General features: G+C 40.0%; 1 protein-coding gene across 1 annotated transcript; it reads right to left on the minus strand.

Annotated features, from left to right (window-relative positions):
* Nucleotides 1-2,376: 2,376 nt before the first annotated feature.
* Nucleotides 2,377-6,963, minus strand: efna1b (ephrin-A1b). The gene is made up of 5 exons (XM_062991632.1): nt 6,884-6,963; nt 6,358-6,653; nt 4,984-5,049; nt 4,727-4,837; nt 2,377-4,604 (listed from the first exon to the last, which is right to left on the minus strand). The coding sequence occupies exons 1-5, from the start codon at nt 6,961-6,963 to the stop codon at nt 4,483-4,485; spliced, it is 675 nt and encodes a 224-aa protein (XP_062847702.1). The 3' UTR covers nt 2,377-4,482.
* Nucleotides 6,964-25,912: the final 18,949 nt, after the last annotated feature.

A 25,912-nucleotide genomic window follows, 5' to 3' on the forward strand; every position in this document is an offset into this window, starting at 1 on the left:
TTGCTTAGTCGTTGAGGTACTGGACCTGTATTCTAAATGTTGGTGGGTTAAGCACCACAACCAACTTGCCACTGTTGGGTTCCAGTTGCTTGAATTGTATTCAGTCAATTATTAGTCAATCAATTAAAGTCTTTGCTAAATGATGAAAATGTAAATCAACACCAGTTATATAGACGCTTTAAATATATATAATTTGTTAACGAGTTTTAACATTTTACTTTATTTAACCGCAATAAGAACCTTTACGTCCAATATAAGTGAATTCAAACAGTGTGGGATTTACTGGAACCAGCCAACCTATCAAAATGAATCCAGTACATCAATGACTAATTCAGGAAATCACAAAAAGACAGATAAAGTTGTGGGTACCTTTGGTAAATTTCCAAGGGGAAAATTACTGCTAATCAGGAACAAACAGGCTCATTTTACATTAGCTTTTACATTACCACCAAATCACTTGGGATGATGTTCAGTGGACTGATGAGTCACAAAATTGGATTTTCTGGAAGACATTGGTCTTGTTACAGCTCTATTGAGATTCTGTGTGGCATGACATTAAACAGGCAGTTTGTGTTCCAAAGCCCTTCAATATGGCTGAATCAAAGCAAGTGAGCAAGGCAGTGGGCCAAAGTTCCTATACTGGCAATCTAAATGACAATCTCCAGCTCTCAAAAGAATCTGCAGTTGCTGCTGTTAAACATGGTGCAACTATTTATTTAGCTTGTGCCAAATAGGCAAAAATCAGGTGACGCAAATACCTTTTCACAGCACTGTTAGTAGTACTAACGCCATCTGCATTAGGATCTTTCTCCTTTTCAACAAATTCAGTGACTCAATGAGCTATTGTGTGCGAGATGGCAAATTTGCTGGCCAAACACAACTAGCACTGACAAGTATTGACCTTTCTCAGGAGTGATGTGTGGAAAGCGGGGTGAATGTGCAAGGCAAAATGCACTTAGTTGACATCCTAGCACCCTGGTGACAGTTTACACTTCTGCCTCATACGCCTTTGCTTTCCTTTCATTGCTGGTTCCTGACTGTTTGGATAACGGCTATAAAGTCCCAGCCAGGGAATGAGGCATAAAAGAGGAAAAAGAGTAATCGCCATAGCAAACATCTACAACCCAAAAGTTGGGACAGTATGGAAAATGCAAATAAAATACAAATGCAGTGTTCCTTACATTTACTTTGACTTTTTTTGATTGCAGACAGTTTGAACCCAAGATATTTCATACATTTCTTCCTCTGCAGTACACTATATCATTAAACGATTCAAGGAATCAGGAGGAATTTCAGTGCGTAAAGGCCAAGGGCACAAGCTTAAGCAGAACACCCGTGATCTTCGATCCCTCAGACGGCACTGCATCAAGAACCACCACTTAACAATAGCTGATATAACCACATGGGTGAGGGATTACTTTGGCAAATCTTTGTCAAGCACTACAATACAGAGTTACATGCACAAATGCCACTTAAAACTTTACTGTGCAATAAAGAAACCTTATGTTAACCATGTCCAGAATCGGCATCAACTTCTCTGGGCTTGGAGGCATCTAGGATGGACCATCACACAGTGGAAACGTGTATTGTGGTCAGATGAATCAGCATTCCAGGTCTTTTTTGGAAAAAAATGGACGCCGTGTGCTCCGGAACAAAGACGAAAATGACCATCCAGACTGTTATCAGCAACAAGTTCAAAAGCCAGGGTCTGTCATGGTATGGGGCTGTGTCAGTGCCCTTGGCAAAGGTCATTTACACTTCTGTGATGGCAGCATTAATGCAGAAAAGTACATTGAGATCTTAGAGCAACATATGCTGCCTTCAAGACGTCATCTTTTCCAGGGACGTTCATGCATTTTTCAACAAGACAATGCAAAATCACATGTTGCACACATTACAAAGGCATGGCTGCGGAAGAAGAGGGTACAGGTACTGGACTGGCCTGCCTGCAGTCCTGATCTGTCCCCAATAGAGAATGCGTGGAGAATTTTGAAAGGAAAAATGCGACGACGACGACGACCCCGTACTGTTGTACATCTTAAGACGTGTTTGCAGGAAGAATGGGACAAAATAAAAGGTGAAACACTAAATTACTTGGTATCCTCGGTGCCAAAACATCTTTTAAGTGTGGTGAAAAGGAATGGCAGCATTACAAAGTGGCAAATGCTTTACTGTCCCAACTTGCAGGAATGGATGTTTATTAATAAATGAAATGAAGTTGAGCAGACAAAACATGAAATATCTAAGGTTCATCCTGTCTGCAATCAAATAAAAACTCTTGTTTTTATTATTTGCATTTAAAATGTTGTCCCAACTTTTTCTGATTTGGGGTTGTACATAACTTATTAAGTAGAGACAAAAAAGAGAAAGTGGCAGTTTCTAGATCACAATATTTTTATTTTGGTTCATTTGCACATTTTCATAATTAACAAATTCTTAATATAGCTCTTTGTATGTACACATTGTACAAAATCATTTACAATACCCATAGAGTAAACAAAACACAGCTTGTCCCTGCACCCAGAAGTCTGTGTACAGTTGTCCCGAGTGCTCTATTGTTAGAGAAGACCAGCCCCTCTCACGCACCACACACTACACACACACACTTTCAGGCAACTCAGGACAACGGCTAGTCTTCAGAGACGCCAATAGCTCTGTGTTTGTAGCGATGTACAATTAATGTCGGCCAAATAATACTTAGTGCTTCGTTATATAAACCCTGTAAGATAAAAGAAAACTTGACACCGACACCAACAAAACACTGTAAAATGGCTACATATATGATGACGTTTCTCCAGTGAGGTGCAACAGGATGAAATCAGGGAATCCAACATAACATCTGGTTATGAGTTTTAGCACAAACAATGAATTTCATTGACATTGATGCAGTATCGTTCCCTGCACTCCCGGTTTACACATGAGTGTTTCATGTCATGCATCTATTAAGACTTTAACCACATTTATATTTACTTAATTTGCACAATAGTGATGCATTTGTCTCCTAAAACGTGACCAATTTAATTTTGTGTGGTATTTCATGTGAAAAAAGAACAGTATGCATTCATCTGTTTGGAGCTACCAATTTATAACCATCATGCATTTTCACTTATTGGGAGAATTGGTGGATTAAAACATGAGTGCACTTTTTGCTGATTTAAAAAAGGCAAATGATCTGCTGTTTATAACTACCTCCAAGCTCCAGATTGTATGGTAAAGCCACAGCAAAACAAGCTCTACTAAGGGAACCATGGAAATAGCTCAATTAATTCAAATGTAAGTTTTTTTAATTTAGGGACAGTGGTAGCCTAGTGGGTAGAGCTTTGGGCTATCAGCTGGAAGATTGGCAGTTCAAATTCAGGCTCTGCTATGCAGCCACTGTTGGGTCCTTGAGCAAGGACCTGTCTGCTCCAGGGGCGCCGTACGATGGCTGACCCTGCTCTCTGACCCCAGCTTCCAAACAAGCTGGGATATGCGAAGAAAGAATGTTGTTGTACTGTACAACTGTATATGTATATATGACAAATAAAGTATATCATCTTCTTATCTTCTTAAAGAGTCACATTGTTTCTAATCTAAAGTGTGCATTTGGATTCTACTGGGATAGCTACCTGGTGACAAAAAATTAATAAATAAAAATTAGGTTACCATGATGGTAAAAAAGCACCCACTTTATTTACACTGGTTTCTCATGACTTGCTTTTAAGAAATAATGGCAACCCAATATGGTAATGCATACTACATTGTATCTCAAACCTAAGTTTGAATCATATTTACATCTGTGCACCTGTGGATGGTACCAAACCTCTTATTTAACAGCAGAGGCAATGCATTATGCAGTGAACCACATCTGGTTTGTAATGTAATGTAGGTCTTATGCACTCATGTTCTGTAATAGGTAAGCTGATTAAAAAATGCAAATATACAGTATGTCATGTGTATACATAAGGTTTTGCTTGTTACCAATCCAACAGACCTAAGAATGGCCTTATTATCAGTTCTCTGGCTACAAATACAAATGTCTTCTAATAGCATGCTGTTACAGCACATGCAGTGTTTATCAGCCTTAACAGATCATTTGCAAAAATAGACGGTGCAATGATGCGTACTTGGAGTAAAAGGTACATTAAATCCCATTAGACCGTACCGCACGTTCAGTGATGGATAATAAAAGATGCATGACATGCTCGTGTGTGAACAGGGTGTGGTTGCTGCTTACAGGAGTCCTTAATTCTTTGCTATTGACATAAGCTTCAATCCGTTCGAACGAGGGGTAAACAGGGAAAGCTGATAGGTAATACTTTTCCACTTAACAAAAGATCCAAGTCTTTTATATCAGATATCACAAAGTCACTCAAACACTCGCACAATTTTTCACTTCTTTCAACATATTAAAAAAAATCTGTATAAAATCTGTGTTTTTACAGCCAGCGACCAGCACCGGTAAAAAGTCCAGAGGTTCAAATGAACCCGTTTCTATCAGTCTCAGTGTAAGAGCAGGAAGGTCACGGAAACAAACGTGATGAAGAAGAAATGGAATGGCGTGGCGTGACCGGCCGCACTTCCTACGCTCCTCTGAACGACTGGAATCATTGCAACTGGATCATCTAAAGGAAAAAAAGAAAAAGAAACCCATTGAGTATGTGTGCGCAAACACAGGCGTTACAATCATAAGTCGTCGTTTTTTAATCCGAGCTGAACTGAAGTATGACCGGTTGACGGTGCTCACCTGCAGGGAGTCTGTTGGATGGATTGTGCACTCCACCCGCACCCATCCGGGCATGCTTTCCTACTTCAATCTCTTCATCTTTCACCGCTGCCTTTCTGTGGCTTTTGGAACCTAGGAACATCAATCAGCGTCGTTATAGAATGGGCATAAATGTCATAATTAGACAGAACATCAGGTGCTAGTGCATGCTATGCATGTGTTGAGTAAATTAGCCTGTGGTTACTGTTGGGAATGCTAATAATATTTGTGCTACTTACCATGGGGTCCGGCTACTTCGACTTTTAGCCGCAGGCAGTCCTGCCCGTGCTGGTGCAGAGGCTTGGCTGTGGAGACAGAAAAAGAGGAAATTTTAAGTAAAGCATATGAGACGGCTTATTCAGCATGATTATGCCCCTGTGCACAATGCAGGGTCTATAAAGACATAAAGAAGCCTTGATTTCAACCCCATTGAACAGCTTTAGAATCAACTGGAACATCTACTGATGCTGTTTTGCCTCAAAAGTGCCCAGCTTTTCAAAAGCTCTTTTGACTGAATGGGCACAAATTCCCACAGAAAAAAGCTTGTAAGAAGCCTTCTTAAAAGAGTGGCTGTTGTTATAGCTGATCAGATCACATAGCGATCACTCTGTTCTTGAAATCAGATGTCCAGCAAGCTCATGTTCAGGTGTCCAAATACTTCTGGCCATATATTGTACATAAGGCTTTTGGATGGCGCAGAGCTAAATTGTGCTAGCCCACTACCGACCATGACTGGCTATGTCTGAAGGGGGAAAGGGTGGCTGAGGTCACATGATGTGTCTTTGCATTGTATCCAGTGATTCTGGGACCCACCGCTACCCTGATTTGGTAAAGCGGTGGCAAACCATGACAAAAAATATAAGCCTTGCTAATGAATTCTGCCCTGTTTAGGGTATTTCTGCCTTGCCCTCTATGTTTCCTGGTAACAGGGCAGAAATCTAGGCATATTAGGCAAAGACTAAACTCACTTTTAAACCAATAAAGCCCATTAGCTGTCAGCAGTGATCAAAATGTGCTGTGTCTCAAACCTCATGTCTTTATTTGTCATACATACATAGACAGGTGTACACTACTACGATTTTCCTTTTTTTTTTTTGCATATCCCAGCTCAATTGAGAGCTGGGGTCAGAGCACAGGGTCAGCCATTGTACTGGAGCCAATAGGGTTTGCTTAAGGGCCCAACAGTGGCTGCATGGCAGAGCTGGGGTTCATACACTTGTATAACATACTATTTAGAAGATGGTGTTTGGTCAGGGATGCAGCCAGGATGCCTCTACTATTAATCCTACAGTTACCATGGATATTAGTTTGTGAATACCACAATAGTTGTGCCAGCAAGTGCTTACAAGTCATGTGTGTAGAACACATTAAATATAGTAAAAATAAAAAATAAAAAACGTTGGCAAGGTAACAGTAAGACCTTTTACACTGTAGCCTTGAAAAAATAACACACTGGACAGGTGGTAAACGAGAATGTCTGATTATTAATGGTAATATGTAAACCACCCCCAAAACAACAGCCATGAACTATGAGTTGTACTTCTCTTGATCTTAAAAGCACATATTAGCCCCAATATACGATTTCTGTACCAGTCCTACAGTGTAATACTTACAGATATAGTAGTAGCTCTCCCCCTGGCGGAACTCCTTGCCCAGCGTGAAGGGTGTGAAGCGCTGGAACTTCTCGGAGAACTTCTCCGGCGCATGGGCGGCGAAGGGCCTAGAGCACTCCCAACGCAGCTGGTCGAAAGAGTGTGGCTTGCATGTCTCGTAGTCCTCGGCGTCCACCATGTAGAGCACGTAGCGCTCGGCCTGCTGCGAGGGGATCTCGCCGTGCTTGTAGTGGGGGCAGACGATGTCCAGGTAGTCGTTGATCTGCACCTGCACTGTGTAATCGTCCCACAGGAAGCTGGAGAAAATAAAAAAAAGAAAAGGGCCACGTTAGAGCGGTGCGATCTGAGACGAAGCGTGAATAGTACGGTGCTGAGGGTGTGGACGTGGGTATTCTGAGCACAAAGCGGCATTAAACGTTAAACGAACGCTGGAAAAACAACACACCCAGACGTTAAGCATGAATGAAAGGGAGAACAGGGGGTGATGGACAGCTAATCACTAAGCGGGACGTCGTATTCTCGTCACCTGGTCCTGCTGGTTTTGTGAACTGCTTGTTTTATGACCCCGCTGTCTCCAGCTCTGTCTCTGTCAGTGTCTGTGGGCATGTTTTCTTTGCTGTTGCGTGCGTTATGTGAAGAATTCTGCTCGCATGATGCCAAGTAAGACAAGAGTCTGACCTGACCGGCTGGGTGTTTTTCTGGCTTGCTTTTTCTCTCTCTTTATCTTTTCTGTTCTCTGTCTATATCTCTCACTCACGATATTTATGATAACAGTGTTTTGAATGGCCAACTCCTGGTCATGACCTGTGTCCTGTCATCTTTCCCTTGGGTTTATCAGAACGGAGACAGCTTAGGAGACGCCCAGGCTCCTGTTTCTTCCCTCATTCCTCCCCCCTTGTTGTGTTTATGGCTCTCCGTCTGGGGCTGTCATTTCGTGTCCTCACAGGACTTTGCCAACAGACGGTCAAGTTTGCATTGGCACAAGATTAATACCTGATCCCTCAGTGCAACAGATTTATATCTTTTAAAAATGCTTTTTTTTTTTATTCTCTCCTGTAGTGACCATGCAGGTTGCACATGAGCGTTAGGACCCCGTCTGATTTGCTGCCGTCTGCTAGGCAGCCTGCGTTACCGTGCTGTAAACACCCCTCTCAGATTCGCATTTTACACACCTCTATTACTATGTCAACTCGAGTTTTACTGGCCCACAAGTGTGTGACCTGCAATCAAACCAAAAGCTTGTCCTGTTGCGCTTCGGACAGACGCGCTGGCTCCTGGCACCCCAGCATACCCCGTACGTTCACCCCCCTCCCACACTGCTGGTTCTCTCTCGTTAGAATTAGCAGACCTGTCAAAACAGCTCATAGTCTATTTAGAATTCAGTAAACACATAAGCGCATGCGCGACGGCTCTTGTTGGCACGGGCTGCTGCCAGGATTACGGTTCAGCCCGTGAAGCTTGTAATCAGTGCTGTGTTCAAACGCCGGGGTTGTTTACACTGCTAAACCCGCTGGCTTTTAACTGTCTGGGAAAACAGCGTGTGTGTTATCGGTTTGCAGATCTAGGGCATAAATGTTTGAGCACAATCAGAGATTTAGATCGGAGATGGCTAATTATTGTGGTAGCTAAGCTTTGCCTGTGGGTCATGATGACAAATGCGACAAGTAGCATGTTTTTTATACATAGTCGTAATCAGCACCTTGTTAAACCTGGAACTTTTCCCATTAGTATCCACATTTACCAACACTGCCAGGGTTTATCCTGGATTATTTCAGGATTTAAACTCTGGGTGGTTAACGGGAAAGCTTCAGCTTCGTTTTCCAAAGTGCTTTGTGTCTACACAGTCGAAGCTGTGCAAATATAACAGTGATTGGAACTGGGAGTTTATGGTTCTCTATTTATGAACCATTGTTAAATGAGGTCCAGAAATCTGGAGCTGTGCTTTTTCCACTGGCCATTTATCTAGGGTTATATGTTGTTACCAATAATATTACCAATTGCTTGTGCAATGTTGCAAACCCACACTGTGCCTTTAGATGCAAGAACCGAACCAGTACAAGCAGTGTTCTTTGGGTGGAAAAAATACAGCACACATATACTTTTAGTTTCTGCTAAAACTGGTGGCAGAATTTCAGAGCTTCAGTATGTTGATAATAATTCTTTTTATAATGTTTATAATGTTGATCCCCATGGGGGAAGTTCAAATGTTAGAGCAGCTCCAGCACAGAGTAAACACAGTTAAAAGAGTATATAAAAATAAGGTAGAATATAATAAAAATATTAATTATACAAGGGGAATTACTATTATACAGCAGTCATTTATCACAATGGTGATTAACACTAATTTAATCACCATTGTGACTTTTTGTCATACAATAATTGATGATAAAATTTAAAACAAACTATTTTGGTGCATCTGATACAGATTGGTTAATCAAACCATAAACAATCTGTCTCTAAGTGCTTCATGTATATTACAGTAATAATTAAGTAATTTTAACTGTCATTACTGTCCAAGTTGGTACAAGAAACAAGTTGCTTTATGTCCTGCTCAGGCTGCTTCTTATTTCTGTATGTAGTGATAAAAGAACATCATTCAAACTAAAATTGGATCCTCTAACTAGTGTCTCGGACTTTTCCTTTCATCTTCCACTGCTGTTCTTTGAAGTAGACTTGATTAGGAGCTCTTCAGGGCCTGCTTGTAATATAGTTCTCTGAGCAGTAGCAGATGAGGCATCATTACCACAAGCTCTCCTTGCACGTTGGGCGTTTGCCCACTACGGCATTTGGATTCAGCGAAGCTCATGATGCCACCAGTAAACACGCGCCTGAGACACAGGCCTGTGTTTTCTTATGTTATCCCCGCTTCGATCCAGGGGCCTAACGATCATGGCACCGTGTTTTGTTGTTCTTTTCCTCCTGGCAATCTGTCACTTCAAACGCTTGTTCCCACTTTCCCGTGTGAGAGTTGGCACACGGAGGTGCTGGGTAAGAGTAAGAGAGAGGGATGCTGGTGTGAATAGATTGTAAATTTCAAGCTGCTTTGCTCCGATTTACTCATCCGTGCTGTTTCTAGGAACTTCGGCAGCTGGATGGCCTTCGGGCAAATAGGTGTTAAGTGGAAAGCACTGTTCAGGCTGGGGTCTAAATAATACCTACGGTGCCATGAATACAGAGCATCCTGTTATAATACCTGGTAAAACAAGGACACCAAGCATCGCTGATGCAAAGCACCATTGCATTGTGGTCTTGATACCAACACTTGTAGAAGCTTTGATTGCTAAATGTGATTAAGTATGAGTGTAAATGCACGCCTACGACCATTTAGCCAGAAACTGTCCACTGTTTTTCTCATGTAATCATTTGCCTGTGTTATTTAATGGCAAAACATCTTTTTAAACATTATGTTTGTCTATTTTATCTTGTGTTTATATTGTGGGTCTATTTTATATTGTCATTTTTTTTAGTAGGTTTTTGTGTTGTCTTGTGTAAGAATTTATTTTATGGTTACAGGTATGTGTAGTCGTTCCTTGGTGTATTTGGGGCATTTTATTGGGATGTGTTTTATCGTAATAGATGTTTGGCAGACTTCATGTGGTCTTTTTATTAGGTGTTGGTGGGTTATTCTGCTGTGGCCGATTCTGCATCCCTTCCCTTGGTCTATGCGTCATCCTTGGTGTGTTCTTGGTTTAACATTTAGATCTATCTATCTATCCATCCATCCACCCATCCCTATCTATCTACCCATCCATCCATCCATCTATCTATGACAGCAACCGAGATATTTATGCATAATTAACTAGAAATACTGTACATACACCAAAGATAATATAGATGTCATCAGTGGGTGCTCGAGTGGTGCAGATGTCTACTATGCTAGCCTATCAGTCATCTGGGCAATTGCAGAGACTTGATTGGCAATGTCTCTCCAAGGGAATAATGTTCCTTCCCTAAGCAAAGTGTTTCCTGATAGAACTGGACCTGCCGCAATCCTGACTAGGATAAGCAGTCACCAAACCTATAATTAAAATCCTATTATGATACTTTTTGCCTTTCCAAATGCACATATCGTCCTCGTATATATGATACATTCAGACTAGTTCCTGCAGACTAGTGTGCATACTAGGAAAAGATTAGATGTCAAGTCTACAAGACGCAACTTCAGCGTCGGCCCGAGCCATCTTTCGTTCGGCCTCTGGAATGTCTCAAGCTGTCAGGCAGGTCAGCAGAGTCAGAGTGCAGGGTCAGACATCTTACGCTGCCAGAGTCAGCAAGCACACACACACACACACACACAACATGTTCAGACAGTCAGCACCAAACACATGCCTTCCACAACAACTGCACTAGAAAAAAAACACACACCCGTACACGCACGCAGCACCTGTGGGCTGGGTGTCTGGAAGACGTTAAGAGGGGCGGCATGCCGTGACAAGCGTTTTGATTCTATTTTGGAACGTTGTTTATGAACTACTGGGTAATAAAACCAGTCTATCCACACACACACGCGCCAGATGACGCATAGTTTCAGTTTTTCTATGAATAATTATCCTAATTACTGTACAATTTAAAAGGAAATGCCAATCTCAGCATTTCTATCAACCAATATGCAGCTAAATCTTTTAGTTTTTTTATTTTCCATCATGGTGTAATTAGCATAACCATGTTGGACTGGGTCAGCATGCTAAACGGCTAATCCAATTTTCCAAAGTGGAATTAGCACACTACAGATTGTCCACAGATTGCATTACTTCTACTCACCAACCTAAGCAGTGTTTCGGTGTGTGTGTTTCACAGTGAGATCTTAATCAACTCAATGTGACTGTTGGCCGTGTTGTATACGGTCGCCTCTTTAAAAACTCATCCGAGACAGCTTGCTTTTTATTCGCAGCCCCCTAATTTCATCCCATCCATCACTGTCCCTGTCTGTTCTCCATTCTTTGTCCATGTTTTATCTCTCCATCCTTGGCCCATCCCCCTCTTTGGGCGTCTTTTCTCTTTAGGATCACATTATAAACCGGGGCCTCTTCATTGGGACTAATTTTTAAATGCAGCCCCCTTTTCTCTGGTCTGACCCCTCACCCACAGCCCATCCCCCTCTTCCCAGTCTTTCTAGGTCCTTTTGCTTTTAATGTGCTTCTCCCATCCCAGTCTCTTTCACTTTTAAATGAATGCTAATTGCTTGTGGGTAGGACATCCTGTGGTTTGGAAACCTTTTTCATGCCAGGCATAATAACATCATCTCTTTTACTGCTAGACTGATATAACATGTCAAATTCATTTCGATCCAGGTAAGACCAAACAAACAAACAAACAAACAATTAGCTACTATGATAACGATTGCGCCGTCTAGTCAATCCACAATCATGTGAGCCTAATCCGTCAGACAAGGCGACGAGATTCTAATTAAATAACCCGGCCCCGTCTGTAAACAAGCCCCGCCAGATCACGCATGCTACGAGACTACTAGTGTGTACACTGTGAGAACAATACCTCCGTAGTACTACAAAGTGGCGACAGGAAAACTCTGATTCTTTGGCGCGGTGAGAATCCAAACACTAATCAGCGTGGGAGATGGAGAATGGAGATGGTGTGGAAAAACACTACAGCTCAGAAAAAATAACAGAACTTGGTAGTGACTGTGAGAATGGGAAGATGAAGACGAACCGAGAGCAAGAGAGGAAGTCTGCCACGGAGATAAGGACGGCCGAGGTGGGGGCACAGGCCAGTAGTGAGGGAAGCATAATAATAGGGAGAAGGACTCGGCACTCAGTCTCTCAGTGTGAACCTACATTCAGCCTATAGAGACTTTAAAGGAACAAAACAGATTGTTTAGCATTAAGGTATATTCATTTCAATGGGTTTGTTTACTGGTGCATGGCCTCAAGAATGTATGCATAATGGATGCTGATATCTTTAATTCATTGAGCTGTTAATCATCATTACTTAGTATACAGTTTATGTTTTTTATGCTTGTTGGGCAAACATTGTACAGGACAAAGATACTTGTCAATGTGTTGGGGGGCTGCCCATGTACAACCTTTGTTAAAAACTCTTACACCATCAATTGCTCTGGGTTTCAACGTCTCAATTTGTGAATGAGACATAATACCAATCTGAAATGTGCTTATGCACTGGGAAATGCTGTAACAAGTGTTTTGTAAGAGTTATATCCTTTAATCCTGCAGATTATGTCTTACAATTATACAGAACCAAGTGTGGCGGGATTATGTGTGCCAGATTACTGCACCTGTATACACCAATATACACTGTGAGTCAAAAAGGGGCTGCTGTATCTTTGCCCATAACTTGCAAACTGATGATTGGCTTACTCTAATTTCCCTAGAAAATCTATGTATTGACCAGTGGAACTGAGGTTTGTCCTCTTGGCTGAGCAGCAAGTAATTATACAGTTTATAACCTTTAAGCAGATACAATTCTAAAGTCGTCTGATGATGCTGAGTGCAAATACAAATAGTTGTCATGGTAACAAGTATTTTAAACGAGTAAAATGACCTAATTGTTGTGTACAACAGTAAAAATCCATCAACCTTTGCCAGATTATGAACAATGTGACAGATGTTTCTTTTTGACCCACAGTATACAGTACATAATGCTGGCTGGTGTGCCCAGATAACACATCTCTTCTTATAATCAGGGCCTAACCTATGGCCTGACTACGGATTACAGTCCAGCTGTGCAGGTTCCTGTTGCTTTTTGGTCAATGCAGAATGCAGAACTGGAGGACAGATGTAGAGACTCCAAAAAAAAAAAAGAGTGTTGAGTAGGAATGAGTGTCTGCTACTTCAAAGCCTCTTTTGCTTTGGCTCCCACCTGCCACTTACACTTCTCAATAGAGCAGCACTAGAGCCCTACAGGCTAGAAAAATGACAGCAATAAACCAGTACAAGAGTCCTTCAACTTACAATACACAACTTGTAATAAAAGCCTACTACAGGCTCTTGATGCAGAGATGCAAGAAGAGAACAGTGACTCATTCAACACGTTTAGGGTTGCTTGGCTTGCTAAAAAAGAACGTGCATTTTTGGTTAAGACGGATACGGTCATTAATAAATAGTGCTAAAGGGCAGATCGTAGCTGGCAGGCAGTCCAGACGGAGAGTGGAACAGACAGGTACAGGGAAATAGGAGGGGTGTGCTAGACTGGGGAAATAACCAGAGGACTGGACAGCTGACAGTCAAGTATAGCAGTGCATCTGCTGCCAAGCCTCTCAGCTTACTAAATATACCCAAAACACAGATTCCATGTGTGTGACCCGTGTGTGACTGGTTTACTAGAGGGCACTAAATAAACCCAATCCCCTTTAAGTGAAACACACATGATAGTACTGTACATATACTGTACATATTAACAGTGAAAAAAGCGATAATGGTCGTCCAATAGCTTTGGGCCCAGCTGTTGCTAACTTCATTATGTTTACCCCCTTCGGCACTCAAAACAATCCATGGTGCAAGCTGAGGCACGCTGTCACTACAGACTGTCACAAACAAGTTCACGTCGCCCAGACGGGGTGTAAAGAAATCAGACCTGACTGGCCCGTTACCCCGAGCATACGCACACGCCAAACCAGAAGGGCAACTTTCCAAAGGAGCACGCAGGGGATTAAATCATTACCGTCCACACGCCATCACGCCCGCTCGTAAACACTGGTTTCACAAGCCCAACATAAACACACGCCGCTCCTTAATGTACACGTTGCGTGTGTAGGTGCGTCTATTTTTGTGTTTCGTTCAAACTTAGCTATAGGGTTGGGCCGTAGTTCAAAAATATGACGATGCGTATGCACAATTTCCATGATGCATAAAATATAAAACTCAGAAGAACAACAGTGACTAGTCTAGATATAAAAAACACAATTTTAAAAACATTGTGTGTGTAAAGGATGTAATTCAGTTCATAAGAGCTTATCATTGGTACATTGTGGTGTCATTTATTATGTCAGTATTACGTAATTGTACTGCCTAGCTTTAAATGCTGGCTGCATTTCAAAACACATATCAATACACATTAGGTGTCCACTAGGGCCATCCATTAGGGGCTAATCTACTCAGCCATTGATTAAATAAGTGTTAACGTATGACGCTTCACTGACTAAAAGTGCTAAACTGCCAACTGGATTAACGAAAATTGAAATTGAAAGTGAAGAAGAAAAAAACAAACAAGATTCACAAGAAAATATTTAATCACGGCTCTGAAAAGAGGAAATGCCATGTATTTTCATTCTGCAGTGATGTTTCTAGCTAAGGTTTTATAAATACTACCAGATTATAATCTGCTCCAGATGGGATTATGCTCACAAGAGTGCATTGTACAAGTGGGATAACAGCTTTCGCATTTATCCGCACCACATAAGTGTTAATCTATATTTAGCAGGATTTAACTCTCTTGTATTATAAGAATTTCTTATTACAGTTACAGGTAATCCACATTTTCAGGGATTAGAATAACAGATATATGAATGGCAGATGTGTTGCGCTACAATCCTTATCTCTATCTTCCTGACTCCTCTCTTGTTTGGGCAATCATCAAGATCTCAGGATGTTTTAATGATCTGATTCATCTTTGTTTTCCTACAAACTTCCTCACTAATGGAAAAATCGGTTTCAGCTCGTTCTCTCTGAACCATCACTGCCTCTCCTCTCTTTCCAGCTGTTGTTTTGCATCACTCTATTCTCTGACTTGATTGTGAGTCAGAACGTACAGGGCAGGAACAGGTAGTCTAATGTTACGCAATCCCATTAATGGTGACGCACCCGATAACACAGGAACATGTGATTGACTAATTGACCGCACTGAGCGTCATCATCTACTCCTCCAGTTCAAACCAGCTTGTAAACAAGCTGTGATTTTCCGTGGATTGATTTTAAGAGCATTTATAATAGGACTATTACGGAAACTATTGGTGTTCAATCATGATGGAAGGATGACGTTTAAAAGACCTGTAAGACATAATTGAAGGTGCCTTTATTATGTCTGAACACCCTAAAAATAGAAGACACAGTTTGTCTTCAGGTTTTGCTCTAAGCTGAGTAGAATTATTCTGTCAAGTATTGATCCCACAAGGTACCAGTTTGTCATTTTAGCCTAAATGAAAGGGTATACAGATTCAGACAACCCACTTTGAGGTCTGTTACTACACTAAAAGCACAACAGGATAAAATTAATGTCCTAAGGGATGACTCTTACAAGCTGTTTGAAATTACAGATGTGGCCATGGTTCACTGACTTGTAGCACCATTTTAAGTTATAAAGATATAATGCTTTCATACCATCCAACAAAAGCATATTTAGTTTTCCCAGTAATATTATACTGTCTGATATTGATACCATTAAGTGGCCATTTGTCATTTCAACCATTATTTGTGGAATAAGAATATTGAACATCAGATTAGGCAGACTACCTCTATCCCTTATCCCATATAGAGCACAAACTGACAGTGTTAAAGGGACTTTCTTTATATAGTAATTATACTATTTATTGTAAACTTATTACAGTAGAACTACCACGGATGTGTTTCACTACTACACAAAGACTATTGGGGTGGATATCATTTTTAAACCCTTATATTAAGACATAATATTTCTGGAGCTAAAGCCTTACAAAATCATACTCTCTCATATTGATCTTAGAAGTGCCTGATTGTCATTTCACCCAATACTAGGCAAATTTCTTTTGTACAACACATTACAGGCGAATCAATACTAGGAGCCTTGGATTACCTTGGAACAATGATAATGAAAGAATGAGCAGATGTTAAAGTAAAACAGATGTGACTATTCTTTGTTTGGCTGACCCATAATATATAATCTAAAATGCCACTATTAAGACAACATTTCTTTTTACTTTTTTAAGTAATGTAATGATCCCACAATCAGTCTGTTTAGCATCCCAACCTTTCTAAGGTTGCCCACATTATGCAAACACATTTATATCTATACCCCAACACACACAGTACACATTCAGTGTTTAATTAAGACCTAAAGCGTATACAGGTCCAGATGTACACAAATGAACTTTAAAGGTTAATTCAGCCTTTGGGATTTTGTAGTGCTGATGAGGGGGCCGTGCTTATTCTGAGTTGTATGCTTTCATTGCCCCTAGTAACAGAATGTAACATAAGACTTCCCATTAAAATTTGTCTACATGTCTAGTTTGCACAGGCTTGTCTATTTATTACTCTGTACATGTATGTGTGCCCTGCAGTAAGTGTCTGAGTTTACTTAATCTGATCTGCCCAGCTGTTTGTGGTCATGTTCTTTGCCAGATTGAGGACAATTACAATTACAGTTACAAATACAGACCAGTTGAGTGTAGTGTTTCTCGGTTTTGGACCAGTAGTACCCCTGTTTAACTTAACTTAATGTTTTTCTTCTTTAATACACCAAGTCCAGGCTTGGTAATTTGCAGATGAGTAGAATATGTCTATATAACATTAGGATTAAGAAACACTGGGGTACAACATCTGGGGGGTGGGGCACAATAACACGTCAATCACTGATAAATAAGCGGTTTATGAGCAAGTGGGTTAATACATTCTAATCAAACACACAATTTAAAATTAATACTTGTCATTTGTAATGCATTTTATGTGCACTTTAATGAGCTTTGTTTACACGTATGCATGTAACACCATTTAACATTACATGCAATGAAATTTGCAGCTGTATGCAGAATTATACATTTTTTATGAATGGAAGTTACTTGGTATGGAAAAATTAAAGCAGTGGACAGACTCAATATGTGCATAGCTATAATTATGGCAAAATAATAACAATAATAACAATAAAAGACACTCACTTTGGATTTGTACTGTTCCAGTAGACGCTGTGACGCTCAGCCCCGATGCACCAGACGCTCAGAAGAATACACAACAACCACAGAAAATCCATTATTTTATGTTTTTTGCTTTGAATAAGATAAAATAAAACGCTTTGCAAAGCGAAACACGCTCTGCTTTGCTTCAGTGATAAGATAGGCTGATAAGACTACTCCACTCAGTCACTCCAGAGAATAAACACGGACCCCCGCGTGTAGCTGCATTATATATTCGACCACGCCTCCAGATAAGTTTCAACCAATAGTAAGGCAGAACTAAGTGAGCAGGCTTTTAGTCACGCCCTCTCGTAGTGTTTCTTTCCCCCCAGGCTCGAGCGCGTGAATAAATCACTACAATTGTGTTGTTGCTATTGCTAATGGTTTAAGCTGATTTGTTTCACACACGAAAACGCTACTTTACACACCCAGCACGGTTAAAACGAGTTACAGTTATAACTAACTCAATAAACATGCCTTTTTGACACGCTTTATTACTTTTTGTGTAAATTCTAAGCAATTGTGTCTGAAAAAGGAAAAAAATCCCTCAAAAATAGTAGCATTTAGTCACGTATGTCACTATCAAACTGAGAAAACATTACTGCTGTATTGGTTTCCATTCAGAATCAAATTGTTTCCAATAATTCAATTACAGTAGACCCTTGACTTACGAATTTAATTGGTTCCGAAGGGCTGTTCTTAAGTCAAAATGTTCGTTAGTTAAACCTATTTTTTCCATAAGAAATTATGTAAACAGAATTAATCTGTGCCAGACCTCCCAAACCACCTCCCAACCTCTTTAATGTCTTAAATATATTTCCACTTCAATCTTAAATTATAGAATAGATAATACTGTAATAAACAATAATAAACAACAATACACAGTAGTACTGTACATAACACACATCACATTTCAGTACAGTACGTGTGCTGTACCATACACCATAATACATTTCTTTTTTTTTTAATAAAATGTATCTACCAGAAACAACAACTCATATTTCTCTATTATTTCCTTCTTTATTTCAGTAGTGTTGTATTTTGTAGGTGTAATTGCATGAAAGAAAGAATACTTTACTCAGCGATTTCCTTCTTCTCTCTCACTTACTGACCCCGCTGTCTGATACAGTGACAGCTACTGGCAGGAGTAATTATACAACAACGAATAGTAATAGATTTGTTCATTTTCTCACAACTACGCTTCCTCTGCACCTTCTTTGAGGCCATTTTAATATTGAATTTTACAAAATATAAAGAAAACAGAAAAAAAACACCATCCGCTGTCTGCTCACTGTATATATATATATATATATATATATATATATATATATATATATATATATATAGAGAGAGAGAGAGAGAGAGAGAGAGAGAGAGAGAGAGAGAGAGAGAGAGAAACGGTCGGAGTTAACTTGTTCGTGACGTCACGTGTTTAACAAATTTCGGTTCGTAATCCAAAATTTGTTCATACGTGAAGTTGAAAAAGATCGTACGTAACCCAAAATGTTCGTATGGTAAATTGTTTGTAACCCAAGGGTCCACTGTATTCTTCAGTCTTTAGACAATAACTGTATTGTTTTGTAATAATATCTACTATACATTTTGCCAGTTTCACCATGAACCCTATAAATGCATTTTTGACTAAGATTTCACTACTTCATAAACATGTTTAAATACATATTACTACATTTTAAATGTACAGTAGTTCAGGGTCATTGAAATACCACGCAATACCATGCAAATACCACATTAAAATAGTGTAATGGTTCAAAATGTGACAAATTCTAAATGTATTTAATGGATATCTAACAGTATTCAGAAGTGCCTTAGTGGTCAAAAGAGATCTGTTAACGTTGTCACCATAAGTGAGCATGTAGGAAACTCCTGAGTCCCAATAGAAAGCCATCAAATAAGTAAATCATCAGTCACTGGGCACATACTGCTCTTTTATGGCCCTGTTCATTGTAATCTAAACACTCATTGTAATCTTACATTAAATCCAAGGCAATCATGCTACCGGTAATCACAGTGTAATGGTTTATCATGTGACCTGTGACTGTAAATGCATATAAAGGGTTTCTAGTGCGAGTCAAGATGTCATAGTGGTTAGAGGTGCTCTGATGACATTGTCATCATCAGTGAACATTACTTTCTTCTAAAATATATGTGAATCCTATTAAAATTTTGTGAAAGGGGTACTACCAGCATGTCACTACCATCAGTAATAAAACACATCTTTAATTGTTTCCATATTTTTTTCATCAGGGATAACACTGTTTGGTGTATCAGTTTTAATTGGTGACCTGTTACTGATACTACTGTACATCGACACAATTGATTTCTGAAGGAATCTGGGTTCATACTGGTTTGTAATGAAACAGGCCCTGTTGGTCAAATGAGGTCTGGTGCCATTCCCATCATAAGAGAGCATTGGGCTCCTGTACGTTGTCTAGAATAGATCATGGATCAACTGTTAAACTGTTAAAGGAGGTGATACATTGTGATATCTACCCTTATAATAGGATTAGTGTAACATAATATGATTTGCATATCATTACTAATACATTACATGTGTCTTAAGCAGCTGCTGGGCATTTTAAATCATTTTGACATTTACACAATTGTGTTATCTACCCATATGAGAAACAAAATACCATTACGGACCATTAGCATTCTACCACCATTAAGAACCAATGGAAACCAAATGAAAACAAATGGTTTTCATGATTGTTTTCTTTAGGGATGACAGGGATTCATTCAACCTATAATGTGTTACTGTAAATAAATATTACAGAAAGTTACATTTAGCTAGTAAATCTTCTGAAATATTACTTAAAAAAATCTCACTGTGTGTCAGCACTGACAACAAAAACAGGCTTTTCGTGGGTGTCAGTCACCCAGCAAAATCCAAGTAATTCTTCTCAGCATGCCATAAAGATATCATGGCCTCCCCTATGGAGTCTCCATGGCTTTTCTTACTTTAAACCCACAGCTCCAGCAGCTCCTAGTGTACTTTAATCCAGTTTGGGAGAACAGCCTTGAGCAACATGAAGACAACACAGTCCTCCCCCACCCCATTTACTTCAAACCTTGGATAATGGGGTTGAAAATAGGAGAGAGTAATGATTGTTTTCTTCAGGCTGGTTTGGGCGAGCATACACACGTCCCATGTTGCCCGAGCCTCCAGATCAGCTCTATTAGTCAGGACTGAGTGTGTGTGCATGACTAAGCATGCTTTCACCAAGTGTTTGTCTCAGTGCCTTGTCATTTTTATCTAGTAATCTGACTCTGGTAGGTGTTTGAGTCTGTGTATATGGTTGCTTGTAAATTTTGAAGTAGTGAACTGCCAGGTGCAGATAGGACTTATGTCTTTGTATTATTTTACTTTAAATAATATTAGTTTTATTTGTTTGACCTGCTTCTCTGTGCACATTTATCTTAATTTCGAAAGTACAGTCAAATCAGTATTTATTAAGCATCTTTAGTACTTCTAGTAAATCACTTCGGAAATTGTAACTTATCTAAATTTAATTGAATTGTCATACTTACATTTTAATTCATGGTATTTAGCAGACACTTTTATCCAAAGCGACTTACAGTTGTGACCAAATACAATGCAAGCAATTGAGGATTGAGGTGGTGGTGGTGGTAAGGCTGGAACCAGCAGCCAATAACCTAGCAATCCAAATGTAATGTACAGTAATTTAAGAGTAACCTTACATTGAGCAGATGCTTTTATTCTTACATGGTGACTGATTCAATGCAAGCAATTCAGAGCTAAGGTCCTTCTCTAGGGGCCCAACATTGGTAACTTGGAAGTGATGGCTTAAACCAGCAACCTTCTGATTACAAATCAAACCTTAACCCCTAAACTACCACTGCCCATAGTTCTTATACTTGCCTGCCAGTCACATGATTCTTGAGGGTCTGGGTTTGATCCTGGCCTCCATCGACTGTTCATTAGGATGTTCTGTTTGTATCTGTGTGTTTAGGGTCACAATATGTGTGTCCATCCGATTTATTGGGCGTAGGGCAGGCAACACCCTGGACAGGTCGGCAGTCAATTACAGGGCAGGCACACACACAATGCAAGCTATTGAGGGATAAGGGCCTTGCTCAAGAGCCCAATAGTGGCAACCTGGTGGTGATGGTAGGGCTTGAACCAGCAACCTTCAGATTACTAGGCCAATAACTTAAGAGTAACATTACATTTATGACATTGAGCAGATGCTTTTATTCAAAGACTTACATGGTGGCTGATTCAATGCAAGCAATTGAGAGTTAAGGTCCTTTCTTAGGGGCCCAACATTGGTAACTTGGAAGCGATGGGGTTTGAACCACCAACCTTCTGATCACAAATCAAACCTTAACCCCTAAACTACCACTTCCCAAAGTTTCCATACTTGCCATCCAGTCACATGATTCTTGAGGGTCTGGGTTTGATCTTGGCCTCCATCAACTGTTCATTAGGATGTTCTGTTTGTATCTGAGTGTTTAGGGTCACAATATGTGTGTCCGTCCGATTTATTGGGTGAAGGGCAGGCAACACCCTGGACAGGTCGGCAGTCAATTACAGAGCAGGCACACACACACATACACACACACCAAGGCCAATGTCAGTAGCTGCAATTATTTTGATTGCATGTCTTTAAATTGTAGAAGGAAACCAGAGCACCTGGAGGAAACCCACATAGACACAGAAAGAACATGCAAACTCCACACAGAAAGAACCCTGGCCGTCCAGCCTGGCTGTCCAGCCTGGCCGTTCAGGCCCTTCTAGCTGTAAAACGACAGTGCTACCCACCAAGCCTCCCTTTAGGTTCACTCCCTTTAGGTTCACTAAAATGTATTTTTTAGTTTTGATGAATTATAAGAACTAAACCATCCACACTCATTTTAGGAAAACATGTCAGAGCTTCTAAATTCAGTGCTGATTGCACTGACTGTTGTGTCCTAGAATCTTTGCCAGGCCATGTTTGTTCCCCCACGCTCTCGCACAGTCTCACACTGTGTGAGTTTCCTTCAGGTATTTCAAATTTCTCTTACCTTTTAAACACATGCAGAAGCTGGACCGGCCCTCTGTGTATTTTTGACCCAGTAAACACTAAATTTATGAAATGACATGATTTTTAAACAAAAACCTCCTTGTTTTGACACTCACTGTCCATTTTATCAGCTCCACTTACCATATAAAATCACTTTGTAGTTCTACAATTACTGACTGTAGTCCATCTATTTCTCTGCATGCTTTGTTAGCCCCATTTCATGCTGTTCTTCAATGGTCAGGACCCCCACAGGACCACTACAGAGCAGGTATTATTTGGGGGGTGGATCATTCTTAGCACTGCACTGACACTGACATGGTGGTGGTGTGTTAGTGTGTGTTGTGCTGGTATGAGTGGATAAGACACAGCAGTGCTGCTGGAGTTTTTAAACACCTCACTGTCCCTGCTGGACTGAGAATAGTCCACCAACCAAAAACATCCAGCCAACAGCGCCCCGTGGGCAGGATCCTGTGACCACTGATGAAGGTCTAGAAGATGACCAACTCAAATAGCAGCAATAGATGAGCGATCGTCTCTGACTTTACATCTACAAGGTGGTCCAACTAGGTAGGAGTGTCTAATAGAGTGGACAGTGAGTGGACATGGTATTTAAAAACTCCATCAGCGCTGCTGTGTCTGATCCACTCATACCAGCACAACACACACTAACACACCACCACTATGTCATTATCACTGCAGTTCTGATAATGATCCACCACCTAAATAATACCTGCTCTGTGGTGGTCCTATGGGGGTCCTGACCATTGAAGAACAGGGTGAAAGCAGGCTCAAAAAGTATGTAGAGAAATAGATGGACTACAGTCAGTAATTGTAGAACTACAAAGTGCTTCTATGTGGTAAGTGGAGCTGATAAAATGGACAGTGAGTGTAGAAACAATGAGGTGGTTTTAATGTTATGGCTGATAAGTATAGAGTGCATAGTAACTTTCTTCCTGCCATCTCTCTTACTAAACTACATATTCATTATTATTATTCAGCTGTAATAACCATAGTCCAGACAGTCTGTTGAATTTAAAAATTGTTTTCTTAGCAGCACAGACTGGCTTGAAAGACCAGACTAAAATGCACATCCTGCCAACGTCGCTTTCTGTTGTTCCTGACCATGCTGTACCGGACTACAGGCTAGCATTAGAGCTTCATCAGCGTGGGTGGTTAAAAAAAAACTGACCAAATGTTCACTAACAGATCAAGCCTCAGCAGGCCTCTGGCACTAAGCCTGACAAATCTTACATTCTCTCTTTGCTTTTCTCCATTGGTTTTTCTATTAAAACTTCTGCACTGGTAAAGCTTTTATAAATCTGCTCAACTAATTCAGTGTGAATTTGGCCAAAATGAAAATAATTTACATGTTCTATGTCACAGGTGATTAAGTGGTACAGCTGTGTATTACGCTAGCAAACCACAGCTAAGCTTCGGGTTTGAATCTGAGAGGCACTATCAGTGGATCAACATACAGTAGAGTAAAAACTAGAAAGTACAAATTCTACTTTCTACTTCATCTATATGCCACATCACCCCACTGCTGCATTCTCTTCACTGGCTTCCTGTAGCTACACGCATTCAGTTTAAAACACTGGACCAGCTCCAAGCTACCTTTGAGGTCTAATCAAACTCCGGTCTGTACCACGCAACCTCCAAGCCACTAGTCTCGCTCGACTTGATCCTCCACCCAGGACTCAAGGAAGACAAGCATCAAGGCTTTTCTCTGTACTTGCACCCAAGTGGTGGAACGAACTTCCCCTGTCTGTCCAAACATCTGAGTCTCTTCCTGTCTTCGAAACCCACCTCTTTACTAAGCACTTAAGCTGGCATGTACTTACTTACTAACACTCATTCATTTAAAAAAAAAAAATCCTTTGGTTCTATCAGGGTTTCAGCAGATTTGTGTTCTTGAACTGTTGTCTACTTAAACTATGTAGAGTAAGGTAATGTTTACTATGGAAGCACTTCTATAGTAAGTCCCTCTGGATAAGAGCGTCTGCTAAATGCCGAAAATGTAAATGTAAATGTATACTTAAGAGTAAGGAATAAGTTCTTTTTTTACACCAAACCTACAATATGTTAGTTGGAAACATGGTATGTTTATCTTACCTGTTTATAGAAACTGGTACTAGTCATCACCCAGCAATATCTGAATGCTTGTACAGTGGTACCTTGTAACTCAACGTCCCCTAAACTCAAAATCTTTGAAACTGCGACTGCTGCTTTGTTCAACGCTCAGCTTGAGCGGTGCAGTAAAAACGTCATAGAACTGCGAAAATGAGACGAATCTGTATTTGTGTGGAATAACTGTCGAATTCACTCTGGAAGCTTCACATGTATCTGTGTTTAGCTGGATTTTCCTCCTGTTTCACTTTTAAACTTGTGTTACAGCTCGTAGTGCTGAGAAATTGTAAGCTTTTCCAAGAGTCTAAAATGCTTGATTAAAAATAGCTTAATGTAACTTAATGTATTAAAAGAACGACATAGAAACACTAAACCTCTCTTAATTATTACTGCTCATAAGTTCTCTCTACTAATTAAGAAGCATAAGAAAACAATAAAGAAGTAAAGGTAAAGAGCAGGTTTTATTGTATTTTTTAATGATTTTTCAATTGTATTTCAGTGTGTTTATATTATATTTGTGTTATTTTCAGTGTATAAGTGTCAAAAACAACCTCATTATTTTACATTTGCCTAAAATATATGCAGTTCCACGGGACCATGGAACGCATTAACAGGTTTCCCATACATCCTTATGGAAAAAAATACCTTAAAACTCAATGCCACTCCCAAAACCAATTGACGTTGAGTTTCAAGGTACCACTGTATTTGATTTTAGATAAAATAAATGACTTTCTTCTGACACACCTTTCCAATTAATTTATGGCATTCTGTTTTATGAGATTTGTTTTTACTCAAATCCTCTTTATATGTTTTGTCTAATGATCAATAAATAGGCAATAGTCAAGGGCAAATGATAAGTGGGCACTGACTTTTTCACACAGTCCTCTAAAAGATATAAAGTACAGTGGTACCTTGAAACTCAACGCCCTTCGTCGATAAATTTGGACCCTTAAACTCAACGTTTCCCTTAAACTCAACATGTTCAGTTTGTTTTTTTCTTAATTATTTATTTAATTTTAAATTAACAATGAACAGTTGCTTTGTTTAGCGCTCGGCTTGAGCGGTGCGGTAAAACGTCATCAAAGTGTGCATATGATATGAGACGAAACTGCATTTGGCTCCACATGTATCTGTGTTTAGCTGGATTTTCCTCCTGTTTCACTTTTAAACTTGTGTTACAGCTCGGTGTTCTGAGAAATTGTGAGAATCAGCTTTTATTTCAGTGTTTTTATATTATATTTGTGTTATTTTCAGTGTATAAGTGTTAAAACAACCCCATTATTTTACATCAGCCTAAAATATATGCAAGTCCACAGGACCGTGGAACACAGTAACAGGTTTCCCATACATTCTTATGTGAAAAAATACCTTAAAAATCAACGCCTTTTAAACTCAACGCCACTCTCAGAACCAAATGACGGTGAGTTTCGAGGTACAACTGTACCTTAAAACAGTTCTGGAAAAACCTGAATTTTTCTTGTACTACCCACAGTGACATGAAAAGTTTCTGTAACAGATCTTCCCAGATAAACGGGAAAGTTCAACTTAG

The sequence above is a fragment of the Trichomycterus rosablanca genome, chromosome 3, assembly GCF_030014385.1.
Source record: "Trichomycterus rosablanca isolate fTriRos1 chromosome 3, fTriRos1.hap1, whole genome shotgun sequence".
Taxonomy (NCBI): domain Eukaryota; kingdom Metazoa; phylum Chordata; class Actinopteri; order Siluriformes; family Trichomycteridae; genus Trichomycterus; species Trichomycterus rosablanca.

What these genes read in the sequence shown, in the direction of transcription:
- efna1b (XM_062991632.1), bottom strand. Translation starts at nt 6,963, where the DNA reads ATGCCCACAGACACTGACAGAGACAGAGCTGGAGACAGCGGGGTCATA. An exon ending in CACAAAACCAGCAGGACCAG is followed by an intron (nt 6,654 to 6,883) that starts GTGACGAGAATA and finishes TATTTTCTCCAG; the next exon opens with CTTCCTGTGGGACGATTACA. An exon ending in CGAAGTAGCCGGACCCCATG is followed by an intron (nt 4,838 to 4,983) that starts GTAAGTAGCACA and finishes TGATGTTCCTAG; the next exon opens with GTTCCAAAAGCCACAGAAAG.